Consider the following 15,277-nt stretch of genomic DNA (forward strand, 5'->3'; position numbering starts at 1 on the left):
TCAAAGGCGCGAGCGCGCGAGAGACAAATAAATAAATAAAAATAGCTGAGCGCACGGGTGGCGCGTTAGCAGGCTAGCGAATTATACCGTGTTGTGCTAGTAGCAACGGAAGCCAGCGGTTTCAGGTTATCAGCGGTTGTATATCAAGCAGGGACAGATTTGTATGAATTTTGTTTTGTGATTTCATCGGAACGAATAGAGTAGCCTAGAGTCTCCTCAACGGACTGAAGCGCGCGTCTGAGTGAAGAATGTGCGGCCGCTGCGGTGTGTGCGCGAGCCACGTATGTCAACATAATAATGGCAAAATTTTACAAAATTACATGATATTAATTAATTAATTATTAATTATATTAATAATAAAGTACAAAATTGTACTTAAGTACATTAATTAATTGTAGAATAAAAAAAAAATTAAAAAAAATTGTATATAAAAACAAGTCTGGTCTCATACTTAAGTATTCGTAAGTAACATTTACAAAAATGTTAGCCTGTGAAAACCCAGACAAACTTCCGGCAAATTTAGATTTGCTCTGCAAGTAGTCTGGCAAAGAGCCCATTCAAGCCCATTTCTAATCCGTCCAAATCGAGGCACCAATCAGAAGCGTTGAGGCGGGCTTTACACGATGACAATCGCTCTGATTGGTTTTAGGTCTATCCAATTGCGCCCAGAGGCATTTGAGCGACGTCCGTTGGTGACGCCCCTTTGGAAATGAGTTATTAATGAAGCTTTGCCAGACCATAACTCAGTTACTACTGAGAATGGTCTGGTTTTAATCAGGCTACAAAAATGTACTTTTGGTATGTTTAGATTGGTGCTAAAATATAAAAAAAATTACAATATACTTTTTTTTTTGTTGAGAAAAACCACAGCATATTCATAAAATGTCTTATATGTCCCACAGCAAACGTAATAAATAATGGATGACAATTAATGGTTAAAAGAAATGTTATTCATCTTAAGACTTTAAAGTGTCTTTGATTTTTAAATGAAATGTTATGATTTCAAATGAAGTAAATCAGTCCTGTGCCGTAACCTGCACTTACTCTGTTATTCAATTATGCATTTCATTATCAATTATTTTCTGTACGTTTGCTAAAACGTCTCTTTCTAACAATAAATTAAATGTTAATCAGTTGTTCATGCCTGTGGGTCAGCTCAAGAGCTTGCAATATCTATATATGCAAACATGAATTTAACAAAATAATAATTTTTCCCCCACAAATGCAGTTCTAAAACAGACAAAACACTGAATTAAAAGAAAAGAGAGACAATAATGATATTGGTAACGCATTTATTCTTGAGAAGGAATATAAAAAGAACAGCGGATTTGAAGGATGCGACTGGAGAAAAAGAAAAACAGGCTAATTTTGGCGTCTCAGTCTTTCCTGAGTGGCACGATCTCTTCTCGAATGCCTTCCTTGGTGATGATGCAGATCTTGAGAGCATCTCCTGTGTAGACGTCCCTCTCGGCGGCCGAGATGAAGACGTCCTTCACCAGCTGAACGGCCTTCTCCTGGCTCAGCGGAAGATGCTCCACGTTCTCCATGTTCTTGAAGCCGATCTGAGCACAAGAGGAAATAGTTCAAGCCTTCACGAAGGAACGGTAACGTTTTCATGACGAATAAGCACATTTTACAAATACTGACATGATATATATAAACAAATGCAATTTCAATATTCCATATTTTATTTAAAAATAAAAATGTCAAAACGCAAAAATGCTGAATTGGCCTGAAAATGATCATAATTTTATTTAAAATAAGTCATGCCTCAAAATAGCTTGAATGTAACTCTACACCCTTTTATGAATATGCAAATTAGCCCCACCTCCACTCACTCACGGCAGATCCAACTACCTGATCCACTCATCCATACATGTTTGAAGCAGAAACTGATTCAGAAGAAGAAGAGTGAACTATACAGGCTCGTCTACAGGTCGAGGTATCAGAATGCTTTTTATGTATCGCTCTCTACAACGTCAGACACATAACGGTAATTAATATGATTAGCCTTTGGCTTGACTACATTAATGTGTTGCTAATGTAACACACACCATGTTCCCGTTCGCATCTCGGAGTCAGACAGCAGCCTTTAAAACTCAGCGTGGTGAAAATCCAGCTTTTAATGTTGTTTATGTGTCTATGCAGTGTTTTTTTAATGTGCTTTAAGACAAACCATGTGTAAATTCATAAGTCGACACCATTGCTGAGTATTTTCTCCTTAAAACTGCAGTGAACCAAAGACGGTCTCAAAAACACGCTTTGAAATCGCCCCGGTTACATACATCACAAACATGTAACCAATCCCATCAACGTGTGGGCGGAGCTTATCTCTCCACTGACTCTCTATGGGCTTAACATCGTTTCTGTGGACGCTGAGTTTTAAAGGGCAGCTGTCTGACTCGGAGATGTGAACGGGAACATTATGTAACATTAGCAACACATTATTAGCTGTTTTATAATGTATTCAAGCCAAAGGGTAATCATATTAATTACCGTTATGTATCTGCCGATGTAGAGAGCGATACAAAACACACATTAGCATTCTGATACATGGACTTGTAGACGAGCCTGTGTGATTCACTCTTCCTCTTCTGTAGTGTTTCCTACAGATGAGCGAATGGATCAGGTCAATCGAGCTGCTGTGATTGAGTGGAGGCGGGGCTAATTTGCATATTCATGGATGTAGTTACATTTAAACTAGAGGCATAAGGAAATTATTTTAACAGGAAAAAAAAAGTTTAAATGTGTTATTTTGATGATCAAATATGAGGTTTAAGGGATACAATGATTTACTGCAGGGAGGAAAATTTTAATTTCTTTCTTTTGATTTTTGATATGACCTATTTAGGTGTTGTATGATTATTTATTATTGACACTTGAATAGCAGCCACAGGTCGTGAGCTATAAGAATAAAGTGCAGTAAACGGTAAAACTACTTGCGCTACAAACCAGTGTGTGTTGTGTTACAAGACATTAACATATTATAAGAAAGAGCAGTTTGCATTACAATATCAAGCAGAATATTTATATACTGTTCTGTGCAGCTAAAATAACTGGAATTGACCCATGCAGGGAGTTTGATTGAATCCGCCATCCGCCAAGCAGTCAGTAGATTAACGTTGGAGGATCTGAACTTGAAAAACGTATTGACGTCTTTCTGCGGTTAAAACAACATTCCTTCTGATTCATGTTTATTTGATGCTATAAATTAACTAGAAGGAAGAGATGATCGGTTCACAAGCATAAGCATATTTATTGTTTAAATGTCTTTAAAAAAATGACCAAATTTGAAAGATGAGACTGTTTCATAGCAACAGTACCTAAAGGGGGCGTGTCTTTGCGAACGGTCAAACGAATGACACCGGAAGACTCGCTTCATTTACATGTCCACACCCCTCTCTCTGTGAAGATCAAGTGGACCGACACTCGACCAGCCGTCCCTGAACGCTCTTACCTGGTTGTCCAGAAGAGGCTGCAGCATTGCACTCGCTGATCCTCCTGCTTTGTAACAGTCTCTCTGGTACGAACCGACTGGATCAAAACTATAAACCGCACCTCGACCTGGAATGAAAAAAAACAAAAACAGACAGGCTATTAGACAATCCCGTTTATTAAGGCAAAAGCATTGTTTTTCATGCACCGGCCAATTTTGTGATTTTGCCCTGATTTGGCTTTTCATAACATGATGTTTCAAACTAGTGGAAGTTAAACATCCAAAATACACTTTTATGTAATATTTGTGTATTTGCATCTGTAAATTTTAATGTTTGAGTCAGAAATCTCCACTTTAGCGGCACTTACACACACCAGACTGTACAGTTTTATTGCTATCTGTATTCTGGAGGTTCATTCATACTGTACATCATTCACCTGATTTATAGAACATTTTACTCCTAAAAACATGGTGAAAATGTATTTGTTTTCTGGCTGTTGACAGGAACAAGGTCCAAAATCCGCTCTGTAAAAACCTTTAACTGGAACAAAATCAAATTGATCCTGGCTTTATCCAACGCACAGATAGTTTAGGAAATCTATGCAAGCTAGCGCATATTTCATTGTATATTCAAACATAACATAGCAGAAACTTGTAATACAAAATAATGTATGCAATACTTTATGTAATCAATCAAATAAGATATTGTGGTGATATCTATAAGTACATGTTTTACCCTATTCACCTAAAATGTCTTGCCTTGACAAAACTCTTTACAATAAGGTTCATTAGTTAACATTAGTTAATGTTTACTAACTAACAATGAACAATACATTTGTTACAGTATTTATTAATCTGTGTTAATGTTAGCTAATAAAAATCCAGCTGTTCATGTTAGTTCACAGTGCATTAACTAATGCTAACAAATGCAACCTTTGATCATAATAACGTATTAGTAAATGTTGAAATTAATATTAACTAAGATGAATTAATGGTGTAGAAGTATTGTTCATTCTTAGTTCATGTTAACTTAGGTATTTACTAATGTTAACTAATGAAGCTTATTGTGAAGTGTTACCAATAAAAGAGTGTATAATAAACTCGATCACACATTTCGGAGCCTGAGAAAGACAAGCTTCGACACACACTCACCCTCCTCATCCAGACCCCCGATGATGTTGTACACGTAGTAAGGGAAGAAACGCCGGCCGTACAGAATGGTGGACAGCATGGCTGCGATGGCTCCACTGGTCATGCCCTTATTATTGGAGTGCTTGTACATCTATACGGGAGAGAAACATAAAAACACTAATTTCTGTGCCATACTGTTAAGTGCTGACTGAACATGACTGACCACAACATACTATGACAGTTTCCATTTTCCTTTCCAGGTTGTGTTTGTCAAACGCACCTTCAGTCTCGCCTCAATGATTTTGGTTAGCGTCAAGCAGTCGCCATGGAAACCACTGCAGCCAATCACTGTAGTGTCTGTCCTGTGTGGGAATGAACGAGAGATGAGGTTCAGCCATCTGATCTTTATCTTGAAACTCTCTATACAGTTACAGTTCAATCAAAGCACTGGAGGTCACATGTTGTCGCTGTCGGGCGGGAACCTTGTATCTCCATATTCCGTGTTTTTTTTTTTTTTTTCATAAATCATTACTAATGGTCATCCTTTATGTCTGTCTGTGGGTTTTGCAAATATTTAACCAATGAAAAGAATTAAAAAGAGCTTGTGACTAAACCTCGTAACTCCATTGGATCCTCGAACTGTCAGTCAAACCCCATAGCTCCGCCCACTTCTATGGTGAATGAAATGCTGAGCGAAATTCTCAGAAATGTGCTGGTCAAAAGCCTTGTAACTCCATATGAGTTCATAATTTTGATAATATAATGCCACACGCAAGTGTCTGACCACATATAAAGCCACAATATCAACTCTGACAATGCAGTATTTAATTATTGTATAAATACTGTGTTTTGAAAAGTAGCATTTTTGGAGATACGAGTTTTCCGCACGACAGCGACGATAAAGGAATATTCACTATATATATTTGCTTCCTAAAGGGAGTGTAATCAATCAGTGTCACTAGTTTAACGCTTTATGTAGATTTGTATTTTGAAGCTTTATTAAAACATCTCAGATAACTTCAGTAGAGTCTGAAGGCTTGTTTGCTTGGTTAACTCCATTTGGAAGAATAGATTCAAAACACTGATACAAACATGTGATGTTCACAGATGTATCCACATGGCATTCGTCATTCCTTGATTATCTTTAATTAAATTACTGTATTTTATTTTACTGTGCTATAAAGTTTGGTTAAAAACACTGATGTATACAGTACAGGCCAAAAGTTTGGACACATTACTATTTTTAATGTTTTTGAAAGAAGTTTCTTCTGCTCATCAAGCCTGCATTTATTTGATCAAAAATACAGAAAAAGAATGTAATATTGTGATATATTATTACAATTTAAAAAAATTGGATCTAATACATTTTCAATCTATTATACTTTAAATTATAATTTATTTCTGTGATGCAAAGCTGAATTTTCAGGATCATTACTCCAGTCTATCACATGATCCTTTAGAAATAATTCTAATATTCTGATTTATTATGAGTGTTGGACACAGTTCTGCTGCCTAATATATTTGATGAATAAAAGGTTAAAAAGAACTGCATTTATTCAAAATAAAAAAATATTTTCTAATAATATAAATCTTCTTTACTATCACTTTTGATCAATTTAACACATCCTTGCTGAATAAAAGTATTGATTTATTTTAAAAAAAATAAAGAAAAAAAATTACTGACCCCAAATTACTGACCAGTAGTGTATATTGTTGTTACAAAAGATTTCTATTTTTAAAAAATGTGCTTCTTTTTATTTTTTTACTTTTTATTCATCAAAGTATCCTAAAAAAGTATCACAGGTTATGAAAAAATATTAAGCAGCAGAACTGTTTCCAACTTTGATAATGAATCATCATATTAGAATGATTTCTAAAGGATCGTGTGATAGACTGGAGTAATGATCCTGAAAATTCAGCTTTGCATCACAGAAATAAATGATAATTTAAAGTATAATAAATTGAAAACCAATTATTTTAAACTGTAATAATATTTCACAATATTACTTTTTTTCCCCTGTATTTTTGATCAAATAAATGCAGGCTTGATGAGCAGAAGAAACTTCTTTCAAAAACATTAAAAATAGTAATGTGTCCAAACTTTTGGCCTGTACTGTATATAGTAAGTGACATTAAATATGATCATAAAGCTAATAGAGATTGTGTTCTGTGTGAGAGATCCGTGTGCTAACTCACAGTTTGTAGCATTTGGGGGAGTCTCTGCTGTGGATGCTGTACCCCTCACTCAGACGTGTGTCCGACGCCACGAGAGCGAAGTCTTCACCAGCCACCGCCAGCACGGTCCTGAGGAGAGATTCAGCCAAACACACAGGGTTTAACACAACACAGTTACACTCTTTAACATTTATAGTAAGAAGGAAAGACAGATCAAGAAAAATATCCATATTTAAAACTTTATCATTTGGCGTAAGTCGATATGCCGGATATTTTAGTCGCTAAAGTTTTAAATATGGATATTTTTCTTACACGAACGCCTCACTTCACTTCAGAAGGCCTTTATTAACCCCTTGGAGAGCCGTTTCAAGCACTTTTATCATGAATAGATGCGCTTTGATGGACTTCCAAAGACAGACACCCATTCACTGCCATTATAAAGCTTGGAAGAGCCAGGACATTTTTTAATATAACTCAAGAAAGTCATATACAGCTAAGATGACTTCAGGGTGAATAAATCATGGGCTCATTTTCTTTTTTGGGTGAACTATCCCTTTAAAGCTGCAGTCCGTAACTTTTGGTACTCTAGCGGTTAATAAACAAAACTGCATGAGTCTTGCTGAAGAACATTGTGCGTGTGAGCTACTTCTCTCGGTTTATGTCTATGGGCAGCTGTGCAACCCCGAACCAGTCTACAATAGTCCCAATATAAGCACTTATTATAGTTATAGCCTATAACTTATAGGTGTACCTTAGTGATTTAGGATAAAGCAAAAACACGGTTTGGAAAATAGATTCATGATGTACTCGTTCATTACATAAATTCTGATAAAAAAAAGTTATGGACTGCAGCTTTTATGTATTTTTATATATATATACACACACACACATAGTGTTGTTGGGTGTAATGCATTACTAAGTGACTAATTACTGTAATTTAGTTACTTTTCCCTTGAAAAAGTAATGTAATTTAATTACTTCTGATGTAATTGCACTAAATACTGCATAGACTAAAGAACCGTTTTATATAAAGCAATAGGGGATTTAACATCAAACTTTCACATCTGATCATGTTAAAATGTGTGTTTTAATGTAACTTTCTCCCTTTAAAGGGTTAGTTCATCTCGTTATCGTTAGTATGTCATCTTTTTGAAGCATTAAAGTGGTAGTTGCGTCGAGTGTCAATGGAGGGACAGAAATCTCTCAGATTTCATTAAAAAATATCTTCATTTGTGTTTCAAAGATGAATGAAAGACTTACGGGTTTGGATCGACGTGAGGTTGAGTAAATTATGACAGAATATCCATTTTTGGATGAACTATCCCTTTAAATACGTTGGTCAGTTCAAGAATAATTGATACAATTTTCTATTATTTATCTGAAAGAATTAAAAGTGCTGCAGTTTCATGTCTATCCTGGTATTGGTCGAGGTTGATATGGGATGATAAGTAATGCAATAGTTACATGTTACAAAGAGTAATGAGAACAGTTATCTACTCACACTGTTGATTAGTAGCTAGTAATTAAGTTAATTAATTAGGTTTTTAGAGAAACATATCCAACACTGTATGTATATGTGAGTGAGTATATGTATATCCCATAATAATAATTCTTATTTCGCCAATGAAATGAATCTGCAGAAATCAGGCAGCAACATCACTTCACCATGAAATATACATATCATTAGTGCAGATATCAGCAGTTTTAACAAATATTTGTGACTTTGAGAAAGTGTAAATCAGTCGCTTTTATTGTCCGTCAAATGCGGCAGGTTTGATAGTGAAAGTAAAAAACACACACGCTTCATACCAACTTATTATTTATCATTACGACTGAATTTAACTACAGAATGCCAAGCTTAATATATGGATAAGATAACAGAAGCAGGAATCACGAAATAGACTTAATGAAGAGTGTGTAAGAGGAGTTGTGCAGTGAAGTGAACTGTCATGATCGGCGCGTGAGGAAGAGGAAGATAAGGCAGAACATCATTCTTACCCTCCGTTGAAAGCATAAGGAGAGAATTTATGCTCCACTGGACCAGAGTAGTGATAATCCTTCATCTTTCCATTATCACTATAAGCTTGAGAAGACATCATGATGAAGCTCCCTCACAAAAACTCGCTGTATCACCGCAATATGGCCACCGGAAGTTGACAGGTCCTGGCTTCCTGTGCGCTTACGTCACAGAGTTTGTAGTCACATGCTAGCTAGCTTATAGCGCCGTCTGCTGGTAGCCTCGATTATTCACAGGTGCTGCTGTGTAATTTGAAGCATATGTCAAATGTTTTCATTATAATTGTGTAGTCAGTTGTTTATAACCTATTGATACGTAAAACAAGTTCCCAGTGTCTTTCATTGCGCTCAAGTTCAAAGGGACAAGAACAGTAGGCTAGGCTATACCCTTGTCAAAAAATCCTATTGGAATGAATGAATGAATGAATGAATGAATGAATGAATGAATGAATGAATGAGTACAGGTATCTAGTGGCTACACCATCGTTTTATAGATGATTTTCTTAATTTCTTTAAAATAACTATAGTGACTGGACTGGTTGGTGTGAACGGGGTAATTATTATTAACTAACAAAAGACACACATATCTGCTATCAATATTCTTAAAGTAAATACTTAAAACATTTGTTGCGACTTTTGTAACTAATAGGGCTTACATCAGTATATTTAGAGAATTCCCAGTGAAGGAAAAGCCCTAAACGGAGAACCACTTATAGCTATAGGCTAAATAAAGAGAGTAGCCTAACGTTAAATACAGGCTAGACTACATTGTAAACCTGCACAAAGAAGCAGGTTATATTGCATTTGAGATGTTTTGCTTCTTAAATAAAAAAGCAAATACAACAAAATAAAAAATTGTGCCTACGTATAATGTTATCTTTTTCACTCTCAAAAAGAAAGGTACAAAAGCTGTCAGAGGGCTGGTATCGTTTTAAAAGGTACTAATAGCTACCATTTATGGGTAAATAATATTCAAAAGTGTACTTTTTGAAAGGGTTTAGGTGCAGAAATAAATCTATATTTCTACATTTTAATAAATGGATGTATCTGTAATTATTCATGTTCATTTGTTTGGTTGGTTAATGATTGTTTTATAGGTTATTTATGTAATTACTTCAGTCACTCCAGCCTGTGCTGTTCAACGTGTTTAAGTGTAATAATAACTTGATTCAAAGGGATAGTTCACCCATAAAATGTATGTTCTGTCGTCATTTACTCAGCCGATCCCGTGAGGCTTTCGTTCATCTTCAGAACACAAATGAAGATCTTTTTGATAAAATCAGAGAGATTTCTGTCCCTTCGTTGACAGCTACGCAACTACCACTTTGATGCTTCAAAAAGTTTATAAAGAGATCGTAAAACAAATCCAAATGAATTGAGCAGTTTAGTCCAAATTTTCCCTAAGAGACTCGATCGCTTTATATGATGAACAGATTTAATTTAGTATTTTATTCACATGAACATTGATCAGCAAACATAACACAGAAGATCAATCAAATAGCTTTGACGCGCGAGAAAAAAACTCATTGGTTCTTCCTGAAGCTCAAACGTGCTGCGAAACACCAGGATGAACCTCATTGGTTCTCACTGAAGCTCAAACGTGCTGCGAAACACTAGGATGAACCTCAATGGTTCTTGCTGAAGCTCAAACGTGCTGCTTAACACAAAAATGAACCTCATTGGTCTTGCTGAAGCTCAAACGTGCTGCGTAACACGAGAATGAACCTCATTGGTTCTCACTGAAGCTCAAACGTGCTGCGAAACACGGGAATTAACCTCATTGGTTCTCACTGAAGCTCAAACATGCTGCGTAACACGAGAATGAACCTCATTGGTTCTCACTGAGGCTCAAACATGCTGCGTAACACGAGAATGAACCTCATTGGTTCTCACTGAAGCTCAAACGTGTTGCGTAACACGAGAATGAACCTCATTGGTTCTCACTGAAGCTCAAACGTGTTGCGTAACACGAGAATGAACCTCATTGGTTCTCACTGAAGCTCAAACGTGTTGCGTAACACGAGAATGAACCTCATTGGTTCTCACTGAAGCTCAAACATGCTGCGTAACACGAGAATGAACCTCATTGGTTCTCACTGAAGCTCAAACATGCTGCGTAACACGAGAATGAACCTCATTGGTTCTCACTGAAGCTCAAACGTGCTGCGAAACACTAGGATGAACCCCATTGGTTCTCACTGAAGCTCAAACGTGTTGCGTAACACGAGAATGAACCTCATTGGTTCTCACTGAAGGTCAAACATGCTGCGTAACACGAGAATGAACCTCATTGGTTCTCACTGAAGCTCAAACGTGTTGCGTAACACGAGAATGAACCTCATTGGTTCTCACTGAAGCTCAAACGTGCTGCGAAACACTAGGATGAACCCCATTGGTTCTTGCTGTGTCCACAGTGTTTATTAATGAACGGCTCTTTTTAAAATCTTCCCGGTCTACTGACATTTGTTAAGACAGTTACAGTCCTCATGATAACGTTCGTTAACTTTACATTAAGTTAATCCACTTCAAAAGCGAATTACTCCTGGACAGCAATGCCATAGAAATATACAGAGCGACCGCAAAAACGGAAGTTAAAAGACAATATTATAAAGATGGCGGCGCCCTCGTTTATCTGGCGCATAAGGTCTATAGCGTAGCTGTAACACTCCTTACGAGTATCAGGTGTGGCTAATTAACTGCAAGGCAAGCAGAGTGAGGGAGAGACAGAACAGAGCACATAACAAAAACAACAATATTTAACAAAGTAAAATACATATCAAAAACACTTCTTACATAATACGTCCCCAGGACGTAACATTACAATCATTAATCCAAGGTAATTAATCCAGTATTCCAAATATATCCATAAAATCTTTATTTATATTATCCAGAGTGAAAAGATCTCCATTGTAACGACTTTAACTTGCCCATTTATTTATTAGCCTACTAGGCTGACAAATGAAAAGATCAAACAAGATTTCTCAACATTTCTGAGGGGAAAAATATTGAACCAATCACAAAACACACGGGACATGGTAATGGAAAAAAAAATATGAGATGGGAGGGAAAATTATGTCAACGCTTTTGTGTTTTGCGTTCCTCAGAGAAATTTTACGTTTACTCGCAAAACTTTTGCAAGTTCTTTTGCAAGCGAATGCAAAGTTTCTCGGGGGAATCCAAGAGTTTTGCGAGGGAATGCAAAAAGCATTGAAACAGTATTGTTTTGCTCCCATTTCATATTTTTTTCATCACCATCCCTTTAAGGGCTTCATGTTGTGGTATCATGCCAAGAGAACGTCTCAGAGAAACTGACACTTAACAGACACATTTATTTAAAACAACAAACGAAAACACAAGCAGAAGCATTTATAATCAAAGGAAGATGCCATTCCAAATTATAATCGAATAGATCAACACGCAGAACACGTCTTTGTTATAAGAGGCTGTATGTCATTAGTGACTCGTGAACTATCAGTTCCTAGACGGCATGTACGCTATTATGCTGAAACGTGCATTGTAAGTACTGATGAAAACAACCGTATATCATCATTTGTACAGTGAAGATCAGCATTGGGTGTGATGGACACCTGCAGGGCTTCTCTCTCACACCGGGCCCCACCTCACGCTCAGGTCGGCCCTGCCCGCAGGCACCTGTGCTCCTTCAGAACCGGTCTGTCCAGGGAGTGTGCTTGTGAAGTGGCTCCTGAGTCATTCGAACATTCAAACTGTAAATTAGCTGATGTCTCTACACTGTAAAACATTAAATGATCAATAAGGTATGACAACATATGGTTTTACATTGCTTTAACTCATCAAAATAAGTTAAGCAATTTTCTACTTTTTTTCACAAGTCAGTTTAATGTTATTTAAGTTGAAATGACTTAATCGTCTAAGTTGAGTGTAGAGCTGTGAGACACAGCTGGCAGTGAGAAACACCACACCCTCCAATGCATCCCGTAAACTCGTCACTTCTGATTCACGGGAATCAGACTGTCTTTTCTTCATGGGCGAATGAAAAGGGCGGACCTATGATTTCCCTCGAATTATTCTGATTACAGGACTTAATGATCACACCTTTTGATTCATGCAAAGACTGCAAAAATCACTAAATTAGGCCTATTAGACAACATGTACAGAAAGCATGAGCAAGATTGTATAGTTAGAAGGTTTTACAAGCCAGTCACGTTTGTTCATTCACACAGTGCATGACTGTATATTTTAGGGAGAGCTGAATCAAAGGCCCGTTCACACCAAGGACGATAACTATAACCATAAAGATAGGCTATAGTAAAAAAAAATTCTAAATATAAAAGAATAACAGTTCACACCACAACTATAACCAGGGTTCCCACACCTTTGTTAACTTCAAATTCAAAGACCTTTCAAGGACTTTCATTTAATTTCATTTATTTATTCACAAAATACCAAAAGCATAATAATGCAGTCATTGGAACAAAATCAAATAGGTATAATGAATGGGTCCCCCAAAGAAGCTAGAGAAGCTTATGGGTGGGGGCCACCCATAAGGTCCAATACCTTTCCAGGTCCAATACCTTCAAAATCAAGGACTTAATGTGGGGACACATTTCAAGGTTACAACCTTGTAAGATACATTGTTACAGTTTTGCGTGCATGAACGTCATGGCAACGTACAACACAAAGTACCTCACGCGGGAAACACTTAACGTAACACGTAAATGCGCGTAATTACTGTAAATCAAGCAAGCTAGGCCACGAGGTGTTGGCGAAATAACACATTAGCGGACCGGAGGGAATAACATGGATTTTTTTCCAGAAAACTTCTTGCACAAAATAAATTCAAGCGCTTTCAAGGACCTGTATCTGTGTGTGATTATTTTCAAGAACTTTCCAGGGCCTTGACATTTTTATGTTTTATTTTTTTTTAGATTCACAAACTTTCAAGTATTTCCAGGACCCGTGGGACCCCTGTATAACGATGACGGCGCAGAGAAATCGTTGAAACTCTTTCAGAACGATTTTTTTCCAGCTGATGAATGATAAAAACATTGACAGCCAATCAGAATCAATCCTGCTTTAAAGAGTTTGAGAATTTAAAGAGGCAGAACTGCAGCTCGTGCGTTTTATAAACAGATCAATATAATTTGCTGGTGTGGACGCTATTATAGTAATTGTCGTTATGGTTATAGTTCTTGGTGTGAATAGGCCTTTAGAAAGACCTGCAGTCATTTTAATTTGATTTGATTTGATTGGTTTTCATACCAATGCCATTTCACCAGTTCGGTAACACTTTATTTTGCTGGTACCTTTTGAACTAACTCTCATTAGAGTTTTAGTAGACTGTCTGCTTAATATATGCTTACACTTTATTTTGATGCTCAACAACAGATATTCTACTGACTAGTACATTTGCAAATACGTCAACTTATTCTACTAACAGTCCATTGATACTCTACTAACAGTTAGTCATGTAGGTGTAACGTTACAGTCAACAGAATGTGTTAAAGGGACCATCAAAATAATGTGAAATCACCAGTTCTTCTAAATTAACCTTTTTTTTTTCTTAGGGTGAAGAACATTTTAATAATCTAAAGAACCTTTGTTTGAGAAGGTTCTATGGATGTTAAAGGTTCTTCATGGAACCATCAATGCCAATAAAGAACCTTTATTTTTAAAAGCTATTAAGTTACAAATGGTCAAATATCAGTACAGAATTTGAATGTTACATGATAGATTATAATATAGAGGTTGACTGAATATTGATTATTTAATTGCAGACTGAATCATTAAAAAGGAAAGAACATGTTGTCTTTATATGTTAATTATTCCTGATAGGTTTTTTTTTTTAAAGGTTAATATTAAACATCTTTATTTTAGAATCAAACTACAGACATAAACTGATGAATAATGTAATAGTTGTGGAAATCCACAGACTCAAGGGAAGAATGACAGGGGTAGCACATCCTTAATGAGAGATTAATTAACCACTCTAACCCATTTAATGGCCTTTCCTTCAATTAAGTTTTCTGATCTCATAATTTCCTTTGGAGTTCTGATGTGTTTATGCTTTAACATGTATAGCTATACAAATCTATTGTATTAAAATGTCTATCGTTTTAATTATACATTTGAATGCAATTAGCATTAGTCTCAAATGAATAAAAGTCCAGAATAGTTTTATATTAAATTCCAATTTTAAAAGAACAAAACAGTTTTGAAGGACCCTTACTGTGACAGAAAGTTTGTTTATTGACGTAACCTCCACAAATAAATAAATAAATAACTTTTATAAAACGGATAGTTCCAATCCTTGATTGTGATTGGATGAGCCGCGTTCGAAGCCGTTGAACTCAACCTATGAACTCAACAAACCTACACCTGTAACCGCATTAGTACATTAGTATCACTGCGCAACTGCCGTTTGTGATTCTTTGTTGCTGCATGTGTTGCTTAGCAACCTTTTTGGAACTACATTGCTTGGCGGAGGAATAAATGTGTTATAACGTTTTATTTTTTGTTGCTGGTGTTTATTTTATGAAT

The 15,277-nt window shown here is 36.3% G+C and overlaps 1 protein-coding gene across 1 annotated transcript; it reads right to left on the bottom strand.

The window, feature by feature from the left end:
* Positions 1-1,275: 1,275 nt before the first annotated feature.
* Positions 1,276-8,901, bottom strand: psmb1 (proteasome 20S subunit beta 1). The gene is made up of 6 exons (XM_082154657.1): positions 8,741-8,901; positions 6,764-6,871; positions 4,848-4,929; positions 4,589-4,718; positions 3,458-3,564; positions 1,276-1,562 (listed from the first exon to the last, which is right to left on the bottom strand). Exons 1-6 carry the CDS (start codon positions 8,839-8,841, stop codon positions 1,377-1,379), a joined length of 714 nt encoding a protein of 237 aa, XP_082010783.1. The 5' UTR covers positions 8,842-8,901; the 3' UTR covers positions 1,276-1,376.
* Positions 8,902-15,277: the final 6,376 nt, after the last annotated feature.

This window comes from Leuciscus leuciscus, assembly GCF_965113295.1.
Source record: "Leuciscus leuciscus genome assembly, chromosome: 22".
NCBI classification, from domain to species: domain Eukaryota; kingdom Metazoa; phylum Chordata; class Actinopteri; order Cypriniformes; family Leuciscidae; genus Leuciscus; species Leuciscus leuciscus.

Bases quoted from the DNA above. Each gene is read 5' to 3' on its own strand.
- psmb1 (XM_082154657.1), bottom strand. From the start codon at position 8,841: ATGATGTCTTCTCAAGCTTATAGTGATAATGGAAAGATGAAGGATTAT. The intron at 4,930-6,763 runs GTGAGTTAGCAC...ATTCCCACACAG, and splicing joins TCCCCCAAATGCTACAAACT to GACAGACACTACAGTGATTG. The intron at 1,563-3,457 runs GTAAGAGCGTTC...TCTTGTGCTCAG, and splicing joins AGCCTCTTCTGGACAACCAG to ATCGGCTTCAAGAACATGGA.